Source organism: Thermobia domestica, chromosome 9 (genome assembly GCF_964235325.1).
Source record: "Thermobia domestica chromosome 9, izTheDome1.hap1.1, whole genome shotgun sequence".
Taxonomy (NCBI): Eukaryota; Metazoa; Arthropoda; class Insecta; order Zygentoma; family Lepismatidae; genus Thermobia; species Thermobia domestica.
The window spans coordinates 6,339,612-6,362,112 of record NC_137462.1 but is presented as its reverse complement, the minus strand read 5'-3'; the positions used below and the strand labels follow the sequence as shown (position 1 = coordinate 6,362,112).

At 38.1% G+C, this 22,501-nt stretch overlaps 1 protein-coding gene across 8 annotated transcripts in view; it reads left to right on the top strand.

Moving 5' to 3' along the window:
• LOC145694362 (uncharacterized) overlaps positions 1-21,227 on the top strand; it is a 46,903-nt gene extending 25,676 nt beyond the window's left edge. For 7 of the 8 annotated variants that reach the window (XM_081770523.1, XM_081770519.1, XM_081770524.1 and 4 more), the window contains 5 exons: positions 8,396-8,551; positions 11,529-11,657; positions 12,316-12,475; positions 15,749-15,841; positions 20,982-21,227. In XM_081770523.1, coding sequence (XP_081626649.1) covers positions 8,396-8,551; positions 11,529-11,657; positions 12,316-12,475; positions 15,749-15,841; positions 20,982-21,015 — 572 coding nt within the window. In that variant the 3' untranslated portion in view covers positions 21,016-21,227. The remainder of the gene's footprint in view (positions 1-8,395; positions 8,552-11,528; positions 11,658-12,315; positions 12,476-15,748; positions 15,842-20,981) is intronic. The other variant, XM_081770521.1, reaches the window with a different exon arrangement.
• The last annotated feature ends 1,274 nt before the right edge of the window (positions 21,228-22,501 follow it).

Below are 22,501 nucleotides of genomic sequence, written 5' to 3'. Positions count from 1 at the left end.
TGTCAAGTACTCGAGATTTATCTGGACGGACCGTAGATATTGCCTCCTTTCAGAAATGTAATCACAAGTCTGCTACTACTTTAATGCTCATAAGTCAGTCGCGATAAATGGGAAATTTTGCAGGACTCCTGGGAATAGAAGCATTGATGTTCGGAACATAATCAACGGTTTGTAGTTTCACACTGTTGATTTCCTGAAAGGATACGTGCTGAGGAAGGCGATAACTCTGCGGAAACGCTCATAATTAGTCAATTTGGTTGCTTTTTGAGTGTAAATAGTGAACATCAAGACTACAAAACGGTACCCCTGGCTCTTTCGTAACAATAAATAATAATAAAATTAACAAAAGAATGTACAGACTGCCATAAGCACCTACGAGTCAACTCTTACAATTCGTTGACCATAATCTCCGTGAACACGACTCGAAGAGTGCTGAAAGCTTTAAAAACGGGTAAGATATGATTAGGTCGTCTTTTTTTTTTTTTTTTTTTTTTTTTTTTTTTTTTTTTTTTTTTTTATGTATAAGGTTAACCAAGAAAGTTTTGTCCCTCTATTGTGGAGGTCTGTTCAATTGATCCTCACACCGTGAAATGAATGCAAATGGAGGTAAGGCGAAGGTCAGTTGTTGCTGTGAATATAAACATACTAACTGGTTATGGCAGTTCAGTTATACCGTAAACTTTTGTAAGGACAGAGTGAACATGGGACCTCCATATAGCGTCATAAGGACGTGTATGCTGTATGAATTCAAACTGGCATCAAATGCCGTTGCTCCAGGGCGGAATATATGCCAGGCCTTTGGTGAGGGTGTCGTGAGTACGCGGACAGTGCAGCGGTGGTTTAACAAGTTTTAAGGACTGTGACGAAACACTCGAAAACGCTAGAGACCTGCACGGGCCGAATGTTTCGGCCCAAGCCCAATCCAGCCCGGCCCGGGCCCGATAAATTTTAAAAGTTTTTGGCCCGACCCCGGCCCGATAATTTTAAAAAAAATAGCTCTAGCCTCAATCTTAAAATTTAGTGCTAAATTTGACCTAACCCTCGGAAACCTTTTCTAAACTTTGGTTCACAACCTGACGCTTGCCTCCCGAATGGTGCCATTGCCTCCTAGAACTTTGCCTGTCATCGAGAGAACACAAACTCCATTCCCTGTAACAAAAATCTAACTTAATTGATTTTTAGCATAAAGTGAAGATGTCAGTATTGTTTAGCGACAGGTAAAACATTCCCACGCCTTCTTTTTATATTCTGAGTTCAGTGAAGGTCAAGGCCAGAGCTCAATTTACCGCATAATGCCTGCAATCCTCTATAGTGAAAGTGGAGCCGCTAAGCAACACAAACTGTAAATAGCTATTGCATTCTTTGTAACATTTTTCACGGACATACTTCTTCAACGTTTGGCTTTATTCCAATTATAGTTTAACGAAAGTCAATAATTGTTAAAGAATTGCAATTGATCGGCCCGACCTGAAGAGAAATCAGTGTCGGCCAGCCTAAGCCCGGCCCGACCCAAAGAAATGTGTCGGCCCGCCCAAGCCCGGCCCGTGCAGGTCTCTAGAAGACGCACGTGTCAGAGACCAAGACATGTATAAAGTGAAGATCTTCAGGTAGCAGTTGAGGCGAACAGTCGCCTGGCATGTGAGAAACTGGGACTACAGTTCAGCGAATGTACAGTAGAAACCATTCGGCAACACCTCAACTTGGGAATCACTACAAGTTGTGGATGGGTCCCACATGATTTGACCCCGGGCCAGAAGGCAACGGGGGCAGACACCTGTTTCTTTGCTGTCTCGTCTGAAGAAGCGATTTCTGGACAGTGTTGACATGTGATGAGAAGTGGGTCCTATACGAAGCTCCACGGTGCCGTCGTCATTGGTTAGCATCCCATGAACCGGTTCCAAACTGCACCAGAAGGTCCTCATGTGTTTGGACTGCTCGCAGCATCGGGTACTGCTAACAGCTGGTCAGAACGTCGATGTAACTGTACTGTCAGCAGTTGAGTCGCGTTCAAGAAAAACTCGAAACTCTGGACCGGCACTTCTGAATCGCAAAAGGATCTTCCTGTTATAGGACAATACTAAGCCTAACGTGGCTAAGATGATCCGGAACACCATTCTACGCCTTGGATGGAAAACATTGCATCCGCCATACTACCCGGACATTGCACAGTCAGATTCACTTGTTCCATACCGTGGACAATCACCTGCGCCAGTCCAGATCCCTAGTAGAGGTGCAAAATGGAATTGAAACCTTCTTCGCTTCGTAGTCACGAAATTCTACCGCGTTGGAATCCATGGCCTTCCAAACAGGGTTGGACCCACCTGAAAAAAACCACCTGGGTTTTTGACCTATTTGTTAGTATATTATTGGTACAATTAAGGTGATCACATTGTAAGTGATCTTCATTAGATTTTAGACTTTCCTTGGGCAAATTAGAGGCTTCTACGTTAAGGTAGACATCATCATTCAACATACGACCTTTGTAAAGTTCTGAATGCACTGAATGAATTTAAAAAAAAACTTATTTATAGAACAAATTAATGTATGGATTATGCTGATAGCCTATTTGAAGTAAAATAAGCAATTTTGTACTTTAGATTTTCCGTGAATAGTGTGCTCGTCGACTGGGTGACATCGAGGGACGTTATCACTCATACGTTTGATAAGTTTAAGGTCATAGGTGCCGGTACTAAAGTACGTATGTAAATACATTAGTAAAACTATTAGTATTATTTCTTACCTTTGATGTAAAAAAAAGTTTCTTCAACTAAAATTTGGTTCTCCAACAATAAGTTTAGTTCAGTTATTTGTTGCTACTCTTCAAATAATTATTCTGTAGAATCAACACCAGCAATAGCGTAAAAATTCTTGTCAAATTTAAGAAGCTTAATGCTCGGGGTTCCGAAGACTATGTACCGCTTACTATTTCAAGTGCTGAGTTCAAATTTCCGTACTAGTAGTTTTGATGTACACGCCGTGAAAGAAGTGCTCGGGAAATTAAACGCAGAAGGATCGAAAATGAATACTTCAACAATAAAACTATTTATTTTACGCTTAAGCCTGCCATACGTCCCGCAAAAAACGGGACAGTCCCGTTTTTGGGCCAGTGTCCCGCGTCCCCTTAAATTTAGTCGTGACAGGGGAATGTCCCGTATTTTAACTCGGTTCCATTTCTATCAATATCAGCTTTTTCGAAAGGCGAAAAAAAAAAAATCTGACATTGTCTGGAAATCCTGTAATTAGTGAATGAACAGTACGCTGTTGCAGGCAACAGTTTCGAGGAAGTTATTACACCACCCTGTTCGACTTGATAGCGAGCGAAATTTGCAATGCTACTTTATGAAAACTCGGATACTTTCCGAAAAAAAAAAGTGTTTCTATATTTACAAACACATGGAAGGTGACCTTTTCTCCAGCAACATACTAGATAAGTTGACAAGAATTTTAATCTTTTCAGAGGCTAGGGCACAGGACAAAAGGAGAAAAATCAGCTTTTCATCAGATTAAACTGACGAACGTAATTTTGGCAAATACAGCCATGTAAATAAATATTGCTAAACGCGCGAAGAATATTGAAGGTAGATTGCGCCACTGATTTAAATAATTTGCATATTGTTTTCCTGTAAAGCATTTTTATAGCATATCTTCAGTCCATACAATTAACTGTAGGGTACGAAGAGAGAAAAGCAGCTGTGTTTTAGTCTCACGGTTATGCCTGCTATGCTCAAGGTAACGATGATGAGAAATGAATGAAATGACGGAATGAAGAAAGTGGGAGGAAACTTAAAATTTCCAGAAAACCCACGCATAAGGTGTTTGTCCACCAGAAAGCTCACGGCGCGAGCTGGGACCGAACTAGGAACCCCATGCACCAGAGGTTAACGCTCTACCACTGAGCCACCGCGGCCTATTATACTTTTATTCATAACTAGACTACAGTTCATTGCATTGTGTTGGAAAGTTGAGGGGGGGGGGGTCTGAGGTATTCTCATGGAGAAAATATGGGAGGTTTATTTACGCTGGAAGATCTTAATTTCATATAAGACATTTTGAAAAATTTATTTCATATAACGTGAGTTGTATCTTTGTTTTAAATTAATATACTCCTTTTGGTATTCATATTTGGCGAACGTCAGTCAGGCTTCTGGATGACTTGATCTACATTTGTTCGTTTGTCTGGCGAGCTCCTTCATGGCTAAGCGGTTAGTGTACGCGTCTTCGGCGTGGGAGACCCAGGTTTGCTTTTCGGAGGGAGCTCATGTGGTTCGGATTCCATGTTAATCAGTAGGTCCCGTCTCATATAGCCTCTGTGCTGAAAGGAACGTTGAACACAATACCAACTCAACTCGTTTGTCTACCTCTACCACACACACTACAGGGTACAACTTCCGGCCTTTTAAGTTAAAATTTTCAGAGTACAAGCCAGGGTTTGCCCAAGTGGGCCCAGCCCGAAAAAACCCACCGGGTTTTTTCGGGTTGGACCCACCTGAAAAAACCCATTTTAAAACCCACCTGGGTTTTTGACCTATTTGTTAGTATATTATCGATACAACTAAGGTGATCACATTGTAAGTGATTTTTATCAGATTTTAGACTTTCCTTGGGCGAATTAGAGGCTTTCACGTTAAGGTATACAACAACATTCAACATAAGAGCTTTATAAAGTTCAGAATGCACTTACCTTAGCTTGAGATAGTTATAGAACAAATTAATGTATGGATTATGCTTATAGCCTGTTTCAAGTAAAATAAGCAATTTTGTACTTTAGAAAACATTTTCCGTGAATAGTATGCTCGTCGACTTGGCGACACCGAGGGACATTATCACTCATACGTTTGACGGGTTTAAGGTCATAGATACCGGTACTAATAGTACATATGAAGGGTAAGGGGAAAAAAGAAATGTCACAAAACTACATTTTCGAGAAAACGGCGTTTTAATATTGAAAACCGCGTAAAAAGAATAGGGTTAGTTAAATCATTGCCCCTTTTTACATGGACATTTCTACATTTACGCGTGCATGACATATACAGTCAAATAGTATCAAGAGTCACCAGCAGATAGGACAAAGCACCCGAAAAAGCACATACATGGACATGCTTTGTTTTTTCCCCGTATCCTTCATATGTAAAAACATTAGTAAAACTATTAGTATTATTTCTTACCTTTGATGTAAAACACAAGGTTCTTCAACTAAAATTTGGTTTTCCAACAATAACAGTTTAATTCAGTCATTTGTTGCTACTCTTCAAATAAGCATTCTGTAAAATCAACACCAGTAATAGCGTAAAAATTCTTGTCAAATTTAAGAAGCTTAATGCTCGGGGTTTCGAAGACTATATAACGCTTACTATTTCAAGTGCTGAGTTCAAATTTCCGTACTAGTGAAAGTTTTGATGTACACGCCGTGAAAGAAGTGCTCGGGAAATTCCCGAATTAAACTCAGAAGGATCGGAAATGAATACTTCAATAATAAAACTATTTATTTTACGCTTAAGCCAGCCATACGTCCCGTAAAAAACGGGAATGTCCCGATTTTGGGCCCGAGTGTCCCGCGTCCCCGTAAATTTAGTCGGGACAGGGAAATGTCCCGTATTTTAACTCCGTTCCATTTCTGCTATCAATATCAGCTTATTCAATAAGTGAAAACAAAAAGTTCTGACATTAGCTGCGAATCCCGTAATTAGTGAATGAACAGTACGCTGTTGCACGTAACAGTTTCGAGGAAGTTATAACACCACCCTGTTCGACTTGATAGCGAGCGAAATTTGCAATGCTACTTTTTCCATTGCACTTGATGGAAACTCGGATACTCTCCGGAACATATATATAAATGACAACACATTGGATAAGTTAACAAGAATTATAATCTTTCTTAGAGGCTAGGGGCACAGAATAGTTCTTTGCTCCACGTCTTAGAAAAATGTAAATCTGGACCTGACGATTACACACGACACAAGAAGAAAAATCAGCTTTTCATCAGATTAAACTGACGAACGTAATTTTGGCAGATACAGCCATCTATCTATCTTCTATATATATAAAAGAGAACGTACAAATCCTTTGTCCGCTCATCACGCTAATACGGCTGAACCAATTTCTTTTATTTTTGGGGGGTTATTAGGATTTGGACCCTAGATGGTTTTTATCATATCACTTTAATTTTCAATTACCAGTGTCTTGAGATAATTGACCATTCAGGTGTCCATTACGTACAAATCCTTTGTTAGTTCATCATAGGTATAAAAATAAACGTATTTATATGCAACCCGCATGACCGTGTCACTCGGCGGGTTAACATAAATGACAGGCGTTATAATGTTTTTTATCATATCATTGAAAGCGAAAAAGTAAAAATTATCTAAGTAACAAAGTTTATTGCGTTCGGGGGTGACCGCAGCGAAGCGGGGCGGGTTAACATAAATGACAGGGGATATAATGTTAACATTTACTGCAATCTTCTATGGTTTTTATCATATCACTTGAAAGCGAAAAAGTAAAAATTATCTAAGTAACAAAGTTTATTGCGTTCCGGGGTGACCGCAGCGAAGCGGGGTGAACGCTGCTAGTGATACATATTGCTAAACGCGCGAAAAATATTGAAAGTAAATTGTACCACTGATTTAAATAATTTGCATATTGTTTTCCTGTAAAGCATTTTTATAGCACATCTTAAGTTTTTAGGCATCTTCAGTGTGTACAATTAATTGCACGGTACGAACAGAAAAGCAGCTGCTGCTTAGTGAACTTTCGCCTATTATATTATTGAAAAAAAAAATTAAATGTTTTACTTTTAGTCTCACGGTTATGCCTGCTATGCTCAAGGTGACGGTGAATAAAATGACGGAATGAAGAAAGTGGGAAGAAACGTGAGAGTCCCGAGAAAACCCACGCACAAGGTCTTTGTCCACCACAAAGCTCACTTGGCGCAAGCTGGGATCGAACTAGGAACCCCATGCACTAGAGGTGAACGCTCTACCACTGAGCCACCGCGTCCTATTATACTTTTTTGTTCATAACCAGACTACAGTTCCAGGGGCGTCATTTCAGACTTCGCTTGAGGGGGGCAAGAGCACCACCGACATATGACTTTCACGTTTTGTACTAGTACATTAGTAGACAATCGATTGAAGTATGTATTCCTCAAACTCTTGGGGGGGGCAATTGCCCCCTCCTGCCCTCCTTAAATGACGCCCCTGTACAGTTCATTGCATTGTGTTGAAAAGTTGAGGAGGAGGGGGGATCTGAGGTGTCCCGTATTCTCATGGAGAAAATATGGCAGGTTTATTTACGCTGGAAGATGTTAATTTCATATAAGACAATTTAAAGCATTTATTTATTTCATACAACATGAATTGTATCTTTGTTTTAAATTAATAGACCCCTTTTGGTATTCATATTTGGCGGACGTCAGTCAGGCTTCTGGATGACTTGATCTACATTTGTTCGTTTGTCTGCCGAGCTCCTTCATGGCTATGCGGTTAGTGTACGCGACTTCGGTGTGGGACCCGGGTTTGCTTCCCGGAGGGAGCCCATGTGGTTCGGATTCCACGTTAATCAGTAGGTCCCGTCTCATATAGCCTCGCTGCTGAAAGGGACGTTAAACACAAAATCAACTCAACTCGTTTGTCTGCCTCTACCACACACACTACAGGGTACAACTTTAGGCTTTTAAGTTAAAATTTTCAGAATGCAAGCACGAGACACTCTAAATTTCCTGTATAGATTTTGGCGGCATACCAACGTAAAATATCAAAATGGCGGTCATTTTTCAAAACAGCGGTATCCACGCTACGAAGCGCAATTTTGTGTCTTTTAAGTTGAAATTCTGACGGTGGAAGCAGGAGATATGCTAAATTTGCTGTATAGATTTTCTCGGCGATCGAATGTAAAATTTCAAAATGGCGGCCCTTTTTTCAAAACAGCAGTAAGCAGAAAATTGTTACAAACTGTGACAATGGCAATCTTGAAAAATAAATCACATTTTAACAGTTTTACCCCAAAGACATGGAAATATTTCGAAAAAACCCGATTAAACCCGAAAAAACCCAATTAAACCCGAAAATACCCGAAAAAACCCATATGGGCCCAGGTGGGTTGGGCTTTTTAAAAAAAGCCCGGGTTTTTTCAAACCCTGCTTCCAGAGCGTTGGCAAGAAGGTCGTCGATTCTGATGGGGACTATTTTTGATCGTCCAGGTACGTGTTAGGTGACATATCGATGTTCGAAGGTGGTGGGTAAAATAGACAAAACTTTCTTCGTTGCCTTCATATTTTTTTTTTTTTTTTTTAATCTGTAGAGGATTATATCATACATTCGGAATAAAAGAGGTGTATTAATGTATTTTGTATTTAGTTTTTATATCTAGTAATTGATATTAAGTTTATGTATTTTAGGCAAGGACTTCAAAGGTTCCCAGATCAAGGTACAAATGGCAACGCAGAAGAGTAACTTCGGCGGCGGTGGCCGAGGTGGTCGTGGCGGCGGAATGCGAGGCGGAGGCATGGGAGGCCGTGGAGGTGGTATGGGTGGTGGTGGTGGAGGAGGAGGTGGTAAGTTGTTCAATTTGTGTTATTTACACGCTCGCATGACTTGCATGCGTTTTCTAAGTATTGGGTACAATAGCGTGCGATCTGTATTACGTATGTTTTTCGTGTAAAATACTTCTCATGAAATATCTCTATTAAACGAAAAGTCGAACTATGAATAAACCATATTCATATTCAGCGAATGTGTGTTCGGAAAACTTGAAAAAAATAAATTAATTCATTCATTCATTCATCAGCTCATAGTACAGTCCGCAGCAAAGAACCTGCAACATGAGCATGTAAGGTTATTGTGAAATTGTTCCAGAATAAGTGTGCAGGGGAGGAAGCCGAGGTTTCACGTGGCGTGATTCGTGCCACTTAGACGTTATGTTGATTCCCTGCTGTTAGGTATAGTTTTACAATAAACTTACATGCTCATGTTGCAAGTTTTTTGCTGCGGACTGTACAGTTCCGATCACATGAAGTGGGACTCCCTTCCAGACTCCGAAAAAATTATCCCAGATCCTTCCGTTTAAAATGGATCTTGAACATAGCACTTGGAGTGATTTAAGCTTTTATCATTTCGGTTTGAGTGAAATGCATATCCTGTTGAGAAGGGTTTGAAGTATTTCCAAAACTTTCTTGTTTTAGGAAGAATGGGAATTTTAACTGATTTGTGTTTGCTCTGTAAAAAGAATGGACGAGAAATAATTTCTCTTGTAAAGAGATCAGCGGGATGTAAGGTTCAACTTTTCGAACTTGTGGAGTCTCCGGAGGGTAGTCCGACCTTTTGTGACCAGAAGTGGACCAGAGTAAACGTATATTTATTTTAGGCTTAAAAGATAAGGTTTACATGTCTATTCAATAAATTCGTTGGTGAAACTGACTAGCGAAATAAATAACGCGTTAGTTATTCAAGGTAAAAAGTTGTAACGTTGGCAACATTCTCGTAACTGGAAATTAAGAATTTACAGAAGGTGCTGTTCAATAGGTTTTTAGTATAATTTTTTTCTTGATTGTAGTCGTGGTCAGATCAATGTGTCGAATCTAACACGGCAAATCTACTGGTAATACCAACCAAGGCAGATTGTTAGTGTCTGAATAGCTTCATGTAGTGTTTAATATGGTAATCTTAGATCTAAAAGGAGCACATCAGGTGGCACAGTCAGGTAGTGAAAGCCGGTAAAAGTACTTCGTAAATTCTTTTAGTACTGAATGAAGAGTACGGAAACAAAATCACAACTCATAAATGTTTGTTTGTTTGCACAATTTTGTGAGATAGCTAAAATAGGACAGTATTGAGGGAGTTTAGCAACTCTTAATCGGGAATAGTGACTAGATTGCGAACACTACCAACGTTACTGTGCGGATGGTCGTGATCAAATATCTCTAGAGAAGGAATATTGTCTCCAGTGCTTTGAACAAGTAAACGAGTGTTCATGTGGCAATGTAAACAGTGATTAGTAACAACTCAGATGAATTGTTCCTAAAAGATGTTGCAATGCGTAGGAAATATATCTGAACAGTTGATTTATCCTACTATAGACAGATTGTAACAGATACTGTCGAGGCTACTCTCAGACCTCATGTAGAATACGATGGGTAGTTTGGACTCACATTTGTTAAAAAGGCAACTTTGATAGCGATTTCTTTCTAGACAACTTTCCAACCCTTAGCACCTACTAACTTCTCTTTCGTAAAGTGGAAATCCAGATCAGGCGGCATATTTCGTATTTTATTTCGGAAAGAGAACTTTTTGGATTGATTATAATCTAGGATCCTGATTTCTCATGGCTTTTTGAAACTAGACTTTTCCTAAAGTGTAGATCTGAATCACTACTGACTGTGAATTGACCGAAATATTAAGTCTCTGGAAATTACGACCTGACCATTAAGTTTAGAAACAAAGAATACTACTAAAATTAAGCCAGAGGGAAGATACTTCATTGTTACTTAGATATTTCCATAATCACAGTGTATCGACATCTTGCTCGAACACGAAACTGTAAAGTGAAAAGTGCTTCATGGAAGTAATGTAGGTGTTGTAATATAAAATTGTTAGACATTAACAATGTAAATAACCTGCAAGTGTTCAGAGTATAGCAGGCAGCAAGGGAAGAATATATTACGTATTTGTACAATCCGCGGCAAAAAACCTGCAACATGAGGATGTAAGTTTATTGTGAAACTACGCCTAACAGCACATGGAATGAACATAACGTCTAAGTGGAACGAATCACGCCAGGATAAACCTCGGCCTCCTCCGTGCACACTTACTTTGGAGCAAAAATCTTCGTCATTTCACAATAAACTTATATGCTCATGTTGCAGGTTTTTTGCCGCGGATTGTACCACTTACAAATTATCGGGAAAGGAAATCTAATTTGAAACATCAGATGTTAAGTTGTAACTAAATTTTTATCCAAAATGTTCACAAATTATGCAATTACTGGTGTGTACTTAACTCCCTACCAGTAAAAAGGTTATTTGTATTTGTAAAACCATGAATTTTCTACTTCGTAGTTCAAGAATATTGGAGTGGAAAGTAGTGAGACTGAATTATTGGTTGGGCATTTTTCAATACATATGTGTAAATACCTTGTGAAATTTTAACCTTTGTGAGACACACCGTTCGTATATGTGATAGTTATCTGAAAAATTAGTTTACATTCACACATTTTCATATTCTTTTTTGATTCAAATTCGTATAAGATAATCTGTGCCATTTTACATGTGCATGCATATGTTCTTAATGTTAAAAACAAAACTAATTTGGTACATGTATTGTGATATGTTGTAAAAATTTCATTGAAATTAAACAAACAAACAAAAAAAAAAAAAAAAAAAATGCGTTTGCTGTCCGAAAATACTTTGATAGTTAATCAAATACCCTGTTTGAATGTGGATTTAAAAATTGAAAAGTAACCCTACAAATACACGATACCTTTCAACATTAAATATTTCCAAAAGTTACGTGAAATGACTTTCCATTCCCTTGTAGGATTTGGGCGTGACGGTGATTGGAAATGCCCGAATCAGGATTGCGGAAACACCAATTTTTCATGGCGAACACAGTGCAATCGATGTGGTCTCCCACGTCCAGAAGGTGTTGGTGGAGGTAACCCACCAAGTAAGTGACTACGGCTTTGAATGTTGAATTATGCACGAACGCTAACCATGCATGCTTATTGGATATCTTCTTGGAAGGAACTTTTATAATTTCGTATGTGTGAACCTACCATCAGACCTGTGAGGAATAAAAAAACAGCGTTCTCGTTTTTCCATACCTTATCCCTTTCCTTGGGTTCCTTACTTGAGTGCATTTCAAATGTGTGTATTTACCTGTGGTGAATTGCTTGGTTTTAGTAATATTTAAAACTGAAATGAGTGAAAGTAGCCGTGTACTTGTAAATTGTTATAAGATCGTTGTTTTAACTACTTGCATGTATTGTGAGTGGGAAAGTTAGTGCATGCTTGCACGAATTTTAAACACTAGGTTGGTGGATTTTTCATTTTCCAATGTAATTTTTGTATGATGTAAACGCTTAAGCGGGAAGGAAAAGGTGGAATAGTGATCGATATCTTGTAAACGATAATCCAGATGTAATAATTGCCCAGGTTTTGTGCTTTAATATGGAACGTTTGCTTGAGCGTGATGTTGTTCATAAGTAAATAGTAATATCGCAAGATGGCACGGCTGAAATACTAGTAATGCAACAGTATACTTAATAGGTGGGAGAGATGTTTCACTTCCTATAATTTGGTTTTTGATTTTCTTTTTCTTTTAGGTGGTATGCGTGGAGGTCGAGGCGGACGTGGAATGGACCGTGGCGGCATGAGAGGAGGTCGAGGAGGCCCAGGAGGTGACAGAGGTCGCGGAGGATTTTCTCGAGGAGGCATGGGAGATAGAGGCCGGGGACGCGGTGGTGGCCCCATGCGTGGTGGTGGGTGAGTATATAGTAATTTGTTTCCCTAATTCTTTTATGGTGGTTCCTGTTGAATAATTACTGCGTCCAAATACACTAAGTTATTTCTGTAATCTCTGCCATATCAGTAGTGCGGCATTTGGATGCAGTAAGTTGTAACTTTTACGAATAACATAAATATGCGCTAAATATTATCTTCAAATATTAGTCATACAGTTCAAGTTCACTTGCTGTCTAGTTAAGTATAAGTTCCTTTTGTTTTAAAGGTTTTGTTAAAATTTGATAGCACATAGAAGTAACAGCAATCTTCAAAATATTTAGTTCTTTAAATACAATATAGTGGAAATAGCTCGGTGCCTGTTGGTCTTTTAAATAGTAATTATCTGCAGTGTTGTTTTAAAGCAACAGTAGGCACTAAGGTTTGATAAGCTGTTTCGTAAATTATTTTCTAGAATACCTTTCACGGAGGGTTTTGTTCATTATAAATCTGCGATTAAGCATAGTGTTCTGAGCAAAAAGCCTAGTACAATTAAATTTGAAGTTAACGAGAAATTGGATGACCTTTTTGTCTTAAGATTGCAGCACGCTAATACGTTTTTGCTGAATTTATTTATATATATTTGGATTTAGTGTTACGAACTATGAACCCATATTATAGTACGGAAGGTGTAACGTCGTTGGCTTTCTGCGAAAAGTTGTTTATGCGGAGTTGCCAGCTCGGTTACTCGTGGCTCGTTGAGTGCAGTAGACTGTTTCGACTTTTCCTTTCCATCTTATAAAATAATAATAATAATAATAATAATAATAATAATAATAAAATAAAAAGTGCTTAGTTTGACAATTACGTTTGAAAGAGTACTCAATTTACAGTTAGCAGTTCAAAGCAGAATAAAATAATGATGTAATGACTTCCTATACCGACAAAGGCATGTAAAATTTTAATGAGTGTTTTCTCTTAATACTAGGACTTCACCAATGTTCCCATTGTCCTTTGATACTAGTGATGTTAATTTTATCAACTTACTGAGTTGTGTTCTGTAGGTATAGAGTAAGGAAGACGATGTACGTGATAGTCATGATGAAATATGAGGGAAAGGTGTTTCCTCGAGCAGTGCTGATTCAAGCGGGGATTCACAAGGAATGTGTTAGGGTCGAACCCAGGATATATTTCACAAGAAATGTGTACCGTAAACAGCCTTCTCTGGTGCCAAAATAATTACCTGTTACGACACTGTGGATGCTGTCCAAATCATTACTGTCTTCGCTTCCGTCGTTCGTCACATCTTCCGCTTCCAAAGCTGTATCTGACGAAAGGTGAATGACGAGTTCTACACGGTCTACCAATTCTTGTTTTCTTTAATCTTTCTTGTTTTCTATTATACAGAACTGTCCGTAACATATTCTCGAATGGGATATTGTGTCGCGCTAACCACTCTTGCATTTCTGCTTTTCTTGTCGTAGATGAGGGAGTATTGTTTATTTTGCGCGAATGTACAGATGCATTGCCCATGACGTATCACTGAACTTGGTGGAATATTCGGTAGTAATTGATATTGAAACCATTGCCTGAACCTATTAGTATCCATTTCTTCATGATAGTCTTTCGTAGATTTCGAAAGGAAAATAGTCAATTATTAACGAAACCGGTGAAGCCCCTGCATGGACAGGAAGTCGTTGACCTTTCCCTATTGCTACTTTTAGAGAAGGTTTATCATTGTCTGAAACCACATTTTTCCCTTCGTGTGGTGTGTTCACCCACGTTTCATCGAGGTATACTATATGCTTTCCCTCCTCGTTCGCTCGTTTGATTTTACGAAGATATTGACATCTCTTGAATATGTCTTCTCTTTCTATCACTTTCTGCCGTTATCTGCTTGTATTGAAAACCCGTGGCTATTTTACGGAGAGACCAAAGAGACTCACTAAAATTTTTGTTTTGCCCTCACGTGGATTTCCTCCATGCTTGGAATATTTTTTTCATTGGACATTCTCAAAATAAGACGCCGCAATACATCTTTATCAAAAGCATCTATATTTGTTTTTGTAACGGACTTTGTTTCTGTTTTTGCCTAGAGTGCGTAACGGAGACCCACATGCATCTGCTTTTTGTTCAAGAATTGTTCCTAATACAAGTGGGGGGACAAATCTGTTGCACTGGATGTTCTGTCAATCGCCGAGCTTACGGAAAAAAATGGTCTATTGCGAGCAGTATCAAACTCAGATTGAAAAGAAAAATCTCGTGCATCGGAGCGGCGAGTTCTTCCACGCCATACTCCCCCCAAACCAGCAAACTACAATGCTCAGTTTCTGTAACAAGGATAGTGATACCTTCCATTCAGAGAGGCAAAAAGTATTAATTCACTTACCACATATGTAAGAAACGTAAGGGAACAAAAGTTAAACACACATACGCACACTATATCACGTCCGAAAACAAGCAAACATCGACACTGCGCGAAAATAAACTAAATAATCTTACGATGAGTAAGTTCGGCAAATGTGAAGAGTGGTGATTAGCTGTCCTCTTACCACATCCCCAGTGACGAGCAGATCCAAGCGCGGGAAGCCAACGACGTTATACCTTCCGGACTTTAGATGTGAATAGGGGAGCATAGAATTCATTAGTTGTGAATATCTTTTTTTTTTTTTTTAACATTAGGTTTAGTAAATCGATTGATTTTGTTGTCCAACTGAAGTAAGCATGTAAGGTTAGTTCTTACAATGTAACAGTTGTCATTTACTGTTAGGAAATACAAAGCAGAGAACTTATTCCCCGATCAATTTAGTTACTCTTAAATCCACATTAAGGACTGCATCCTTGCGGAAAATTAACATTACACCAATAAAATAATTAGTACAATGTAAATATAATTATTCTATATGAACGCTAGTCTGAATAATTTAGTTTTTAGTTCCTTTTGCTCAAGTAAATGCGTTTGCCCATATCTCATGGGGTCACTTCTATGCTTTAGTATGAAATTATCAAGTAGGTTTCTCTATATGAATTAATTTTTCGTATTTTCTCAAGCTTTAGGGAATCCTGCATTTGAAACCAGCCAGAACGTAAGCTTGAGTGTTTTCTTGGTATATTCCTTTAATTATGGTTGCGACGTGAATTATTCGCACGTTGTAGCTCTGACTGATGTGCTCGAAACTAACAGCGTTGCTTGTCACTGTCCCGTGTTCCTTCCCTTGTTTTATGTTAATGCTCGGGAAAGATTAGTTTTATAAGATGGCCTCATTAGTTCTCCCTTATTTGTCGTATTACCTTCCACATTTACTTTTCTTTTTGTAGTGGTTCAATGTCTGATTACTCTACTCCATATGTTGATCGAAGTACATGGCAGACCAGAACACTTGTCAATGTCAAAGTTAACCAGACTCAAAGGTGAGATTTGTCCGTTATCCGAGAACTTAATAAAATTTGCCGTCACATAGGGAAGGACACAATTTCGTTTATATGCACAATCATGAGCAATAGTACACATGAGAAAAGGCATTTTTAAATTAACTTTTCTGTTTGAAATGGAAACTGAAATTGCGGAAGTAAATCCATGTATTAGAAATCAGAAATTGACGCATTTAAAATCAAATTACTGAAAAAAAAGAAAAATGGATGAAACATTTCGTGGATTAAATTTCTTAATTTTCCAATACAAATTCGACCACTCATTCTATTCTGTAGTGCCCGGGTTCGATTCATGTGGTTCGGATTCCACGTTAATCAGTAGATCCCGTTTCATAACCTCGCTGCTGAAAGGAACGTTAAACTCAAAATCAACTCAGTTCTATTCTGTAGCCTTGTTCACCACTCACGGATATATCACTTTATAAACACATTTTGCAAGTTGTGTGCAAGGGTTGTAAAATTAAAACAAGACCTGGACAAATTTGTTTTTTTAAGGGTTATTCATAAAGGAACTGATTTAATAATGTGAATTTATTTATTTTAACGCTTTTAGTGTCAGTTTCATGAAGCTTCTGTCCAAAAATTAAATTAGTTAGTGGTATAAGAAATTATGTAATAATTTAATAAAATTCAAATTCTTTGATATTGTTAGCACCTCAGTGTGTGGCCGCTGAATTACTGAAAACTTTACGTCGTTTATGTGTATGGAAATGCAAAATAAGTCCTAGTTGTGGAACTAAGAGTACAAAATTTTAATTTTTGTCAGAATTCAATGGTTTCCCCAAAATTGTCTTCCGTCTGCAAATTAACCCGGCAATAAAACTGAACAAATAACGATGTAAGTACGTATTCAGTAGTTAAGCGACCGTATAGCGGGTATTCAGTATACAATGTCAAGGAATTTGAGTTATGTATATTAAAACGGTTACATGTTCAGTTTCTCATATCATTAATTATGATGTAATTTTTGCAATGTAACGTGTTTAAATCAAGAAACGCAGCAGCACCTTAAATACATTGTTAGCATTTACGAAAGAATCTTTCTTTTGTGAAGAAATAGTGATAACTTCCACGTCGACAACTAGTTTCTCAAGGTGAACAATTTATCGTGAAACATCCTGGTAACTTTTGAACTAATAGATAATATACTCCGAAATGTTGAACGATATGTGTCGAGAGATCGACATTTAACACCTTACAGTACTACCTAAGAAAATCACTTAGTAAGTTCGTAAAATGACCCAGCAACTACTACGTGTTTGCAAACCTAAAAAGGATGCTCCAGGGAAAGAGACTTTGCTCTAATAAAGAATTGATTACTGAAACAAGCTTATTTCGAGGCCAAAGATAAATCGTTCTAGGAAAAAGGCATCGAAGTGTTCGAATGAATATCACTCTTGAAGGAGACTGCTGATAAATCAGGTCGAATTTTTCCTAAACGTTTTTATTAGTCATCGTACAAACTTATGTTGCAAATATCGATAGGGGCATTCGCATATTCTGCGATACCACCAGGTTAACATCAACCCAAGGTTCATTTTTTCAAATGGCACTAGGTCATCTTACAAGTTTCAAATTTGTCAACTTACTGTATTTCTTACCTAGTGTTAAGAGATTGTGGACGCTACAATATCACAAATCGTCCAAGTTTGGGAGACTTGCATAGTAGTAACAAGGCAAGTGAGATGGACGGGGCTGTGCATATCTGAAGTACGTTTTTGTAATACCGCGTTCATGATATTTCTTTCGAATAAACAGTTATAATTGATTTGGTAATTGACTTTTCTCAAGACTTTTTTAAAACTACTTAGATAAGTACTTCAATCACAAATGACTTCTAATAGAGTAAAGTTCCTAATACCGTTTAGAATAATTATCTCGAACCGTTTACCATAGGGGTGATAAAGTTTACAACACTGCTTAAAATGAAACAAGTGTGAGTACTTGATGTACTTAACCAAGAACTATCGCAGATTAACGATTTTAAGCTATATAGTAATTTTTCAATGTTTTTCATGTGTCTACGACTGTTCGATATAAAATTGCGGTAAACGACATTGTGATCGTCTGTTGAAAGTCTGCGTGATTAGATATGGTACTTGTCTGAGCACCTTTCCGAAATAGTAGTTTGAAAGTCAAATTTTTGTTTCATGAAACTTTTGTTACTGGTTGGTCGAAGTGAGTGATGTGATCGTCGTATTGGACACAGATACTTTTGATATGCATTGCCCTACCAGTTTCACTTCCGTTATTACTCTTCTTGAAGGCCAAAAAGTTCGGTTGGTTTTCCATGTTCGTGGTTAATTACGCTAAATAATAATTATGGTATTATTTCAACATGTAGACCTTGAAATGTTAATAACCTGATGTTGGAAAAGTGTACCGTGCTATAAAAAAAGTTTCCTAGTTTGATAGCTCGCTCCTTCCCTTATAGGATTCCTGATCGAAGTTAGCACGGAACTAATAGGAAACGAGAGATTTTGTTTTTTGAACATCTCAAACTGCACCAATAATGAGCAAGACAACAATCTTAATTGTACCAGTAATGGACATTTGCCTTGGACGAAGGAAAATCTAGTCCCAATAAATTGAGCACCAGCTTATTAATGAACGTAATCATGCCCAGCACTTGAGTAATTCTAAAAACAAGTACGTGAGAAGCAGACCTGTAGCTTCTTTAGCACAGAACTCCCAACGCTATCCCTTTTCCGTGACCACCTTCAGCCTTGAAATTTTCAATTGTTGGTATGAATGTAAGGTGAATTCGTCAGTTCCTTCCCCCCCTCCCTCTGCCTTAGTGTTCTGGCTACGGTCTCTCCAACGTCACTATCAGTGTTTGAAGCTGTAGTCCCTTATCTGTTCGTAGTTTCTATTTGGATGTACTGACACCAGATAACCCTGACTGCCCTCCTTTTCTTATCTTGCTTGGCTCTGGCCATATTAAAGCTCGCGTAAATGATCTTGGGTTTAAGCTTTTTTTGGTTTGTATCAGACTAGGTCTGAGTGCGTGGTTTTAGTTGGTCAGCTTTGTTGTACTAACATGGAAATATCGGATGCTTCAAAAAAATTTTTTCGTTTGTGTCGAGTCTCCTCTACCTTTTGGATTCCGGAGATCCGGTGTCATTCATTTGATGCCAGAGATCTGCTAATAGAGCTTTAGCTTCCAACAGCGGTGACTGTCCATACTTAATAGCGACTGATCCAGTTTTTCATTTGATTCCTGAACTTCGGATACACTTTCTTCTTCGTCTGTAAGTTCCTCTTAGAAATAGCCCAGTGAACCGTAGTTGCCACCCTCACTCAAACGGCGCCAAAAAGTTTAATCTGGTTTTTGTTACGTGAAGTTTTTTTGAATTATTCATCTGAATGATTTCACAAACAAGAACCGATACTTAGACGCTATGAACGAAATTATAAACTGCTGCTGATCCCATCTCACAGTGGGAATGTTTGTTTGATGCGTATCTGTGCGCTGTTGAAGCTGCAAGAGGAATCATAGGAATGCTCTGAGAGATCTCATTTGCTTATCTGACAAAAAGAAAGAAAAAAAAAAGTTCAATGTGTCAGTTACTGGTACACTTAACCTTAGTGCCATTTAAAAAATATGTATAACTTATTGTTAATCTGGTTTCGTATCTACTAGTTTAAAAGTTAATGTTTCGGTATTTGTAATTAGCTGAAAGAAATACAGTATTGGAAGATGTTAGTCTAACATGTTAGTACTCACGCAAAGGAAGGTTATTTTGTAAACAGTCTTTAAATTTTTATTATTGTTACAGTTGTGTTCCGTATTTTACGTCTTTCTGTGAATTCTACCTGCCATTCATGTGAATGATTCACAATTCCTAATACTCGTGGAAATCGCTTCACGAAATCTCTTAATTAGATGCGAACTTTTGCCGAGACTGGTTTGTGCTATTACCTACCGGCGTGAGATGTAATGAACCATGTTATAAACAGGGTTATAATTATTTTTATTATTGATTTTGCGATAAATTTCCCCAAGGAACTGTTCACACATACCATAAATTGTCGTTGATGAGTATTGTATGTGAGTCTTTCATGGTAAATAATCATTATAATGGTAAATAATCACATAATCCAAATGAGCTGAATTGAAATTATACTGTCCGTGATTGAGGGCAAATGTTCTTTCTTCAACTTGGACTCGGTTCACAAGTTTTGTTCAATATCAATAAAATTCTTCCTTCAAATTGTCACGATCGTGATTTAGACAAATTCGATTACTCATTAAGAGTTGCTGCATTTTGTACACGTAACATTCATGCCTTTACTCAGTTTTCATGGTCAGACTTCGAACTCTTAATACAATCATCTTACTTTCACTTGCAAAAGAGCGTGACCTTCGTAAGACAGGAGTGTATGGGACCAGTAATTCCGTTTTCATAAACTTAAGATATATTTAAAAAGAGGGGAGGGGGTGGCAAATGTAGAAAATCGATAACATCTATACATAAATTAAGAAAATGTTGTTCAAATTGAGCTACATTAGTTTATATAGAACATTGCCTTTAATTTGAGTTTCCATTGACTGTGCCACTCACTAGATGTTGATACAGCCGTTGCACCCGGCTTGGACTTAACTCTCAACAGTATTTATGGGTATGGGCCTCGTTGACATTAGTGAAACTCATGCAAAATAGCGATCCTTCTACAACGCACACATTTTGATCACTATGAATATGGAAGTATTCTTAGTGCTATATTGTAATCATGTGATGCTGCGCATCGAGGATCTTTCCAGTAACTGTTAGGGTGTTCGTTTTTGCTTTTAATTGAGATTGTGAAACAGTTCGTAAACAATTAGTTGTTTTTCTTATGTGTTTTTGGTTGTTATTGCATGTTATTGCCCATTATTGTGCATATAGCAAGAGTACAGTTAACGTTCAATAGAAATCGCAGATATTAACTTCAGAATATCAATAGCAGTTAGGAAAGCCATGTCAAGGGAACTTTAATGCTTTTTTCGGATTGATTCTGTTTTTACAGATAACCTCATATGTGGAACAACAAAAGTTATAGTAAGGAAATTATAACGATTAATAGTTGATTTGTACTTTCTGATCAAAGAACTATAAGCTGTTTTTATTTGTTTCAGTGATAGAGGCAAGGATCGTGCTAAGCCATATTAATTCCTGATGTGTATGTGAGGAGTGTGTGAGATCAGCGATTCCATGAAGATGTAAAGTATTTGTATATGTGTGAGAGCAGTTAAGATAAACTGATAAATAGCTAAATTTCACGTGTCCTGTTCAAGTAGATGAAACAGTTTTAATTGTTTTTACTCTGTGGAACTTTTTTTTATTTCAATATTTGTGAAAAATAAAAATTGTAATCACCTCTTTTTTTAAATTTTATTTTTATAATTTTATATAAGCCCTGACAATACCCACCTTCTACGTTGCTACACCTGGGTTATATTTTACTACTGATGAACGTAGTGTAAGTTGGAATTTACGGGATTTTTGTGTTGTGTGGCGAGAATTTTATACTGCTATAAAATTTACTCGTATCATTCATCGATAATTTACATCCAGGTGAAGATTGTATCGGGAGAAGGCAGTATATTTTCAGTGTTGTGCGAAAACTCATCTGGAAACCAGGCTAAGAGAAATTTTCAGTTCACATAAAGTACACGATCAATACAGGAAAAATACATTTAATGATGGAAAGACGTGTAGGGATATTCCATTGTTTTTCAATGGGGCATTATATACCTAAAACAGTTCTTGACATACGAAAAAATCTACCTGGAAATATTGTGATTACATGCAAACTACAATTTTCCACGTGGTATTTTGTGGTTTGCATTCTTTTATCCGATAAAGACGAAAGGTATGTACAAGATCTTTCAAAATAAACGACGTTTGGGAGATGATTCATGACATGGAGATAATTTTAAGTTCGTATGAACCTAATTGGTGGAGGGGGAAGATGTTAGTTTGACCGCTACAGCTGGCTAAGTGTGGAAGACCTATATTACAACACGCGTTGAACATGAGAAACTGAGTGGTGGTCCACAGACTTCTCAGATATGCTCTAAGGTTGGTCCAGAGTTGACAACAGTGAATAGGGAATTGCTTAGCGTTAGACGGAATGCTAGCTCCACAGTTACTCGTGTTTGTAATAACATTGCACATATGCATGTTTGGATGGCATATATGGACGTAAGTTTTCGCGTATGTGGACGCCACTCAACGATTTCTCACGTTCGGAATACCGCATGTGGCAATACGAGGGCTGTCTAAAATGTATCAGACCTTTGGCCAGAAAAATAGTTGCGAATACCTGACAGATTTGGGACCCTAATCCCTTCAAAGTAGGCCCCTTGTGCTTCCACACACTTAGCCCACCGATCCTTCCACTGCTGGAAACACCGCTGGAAGTCTTCTTTTGGAATGTTCAGCTCCGTCGTCGTGTTCCGCATTATGTCTTCTCTACTCTCAAAACGGAATCCCTTCAGAGGCGTCTTCAATTTTGGAAACAACCAGAAGTCACAAAGAGCCAGGTCTGGAGAGTAGGGAGGTTGGCGAACGGTTGTAATTCCATGTTTGGCTAAGAACGTGTGGATCAGTTGGGATGAATGTGCTGGGGCGATGTCATGATGGACGTGCCAGT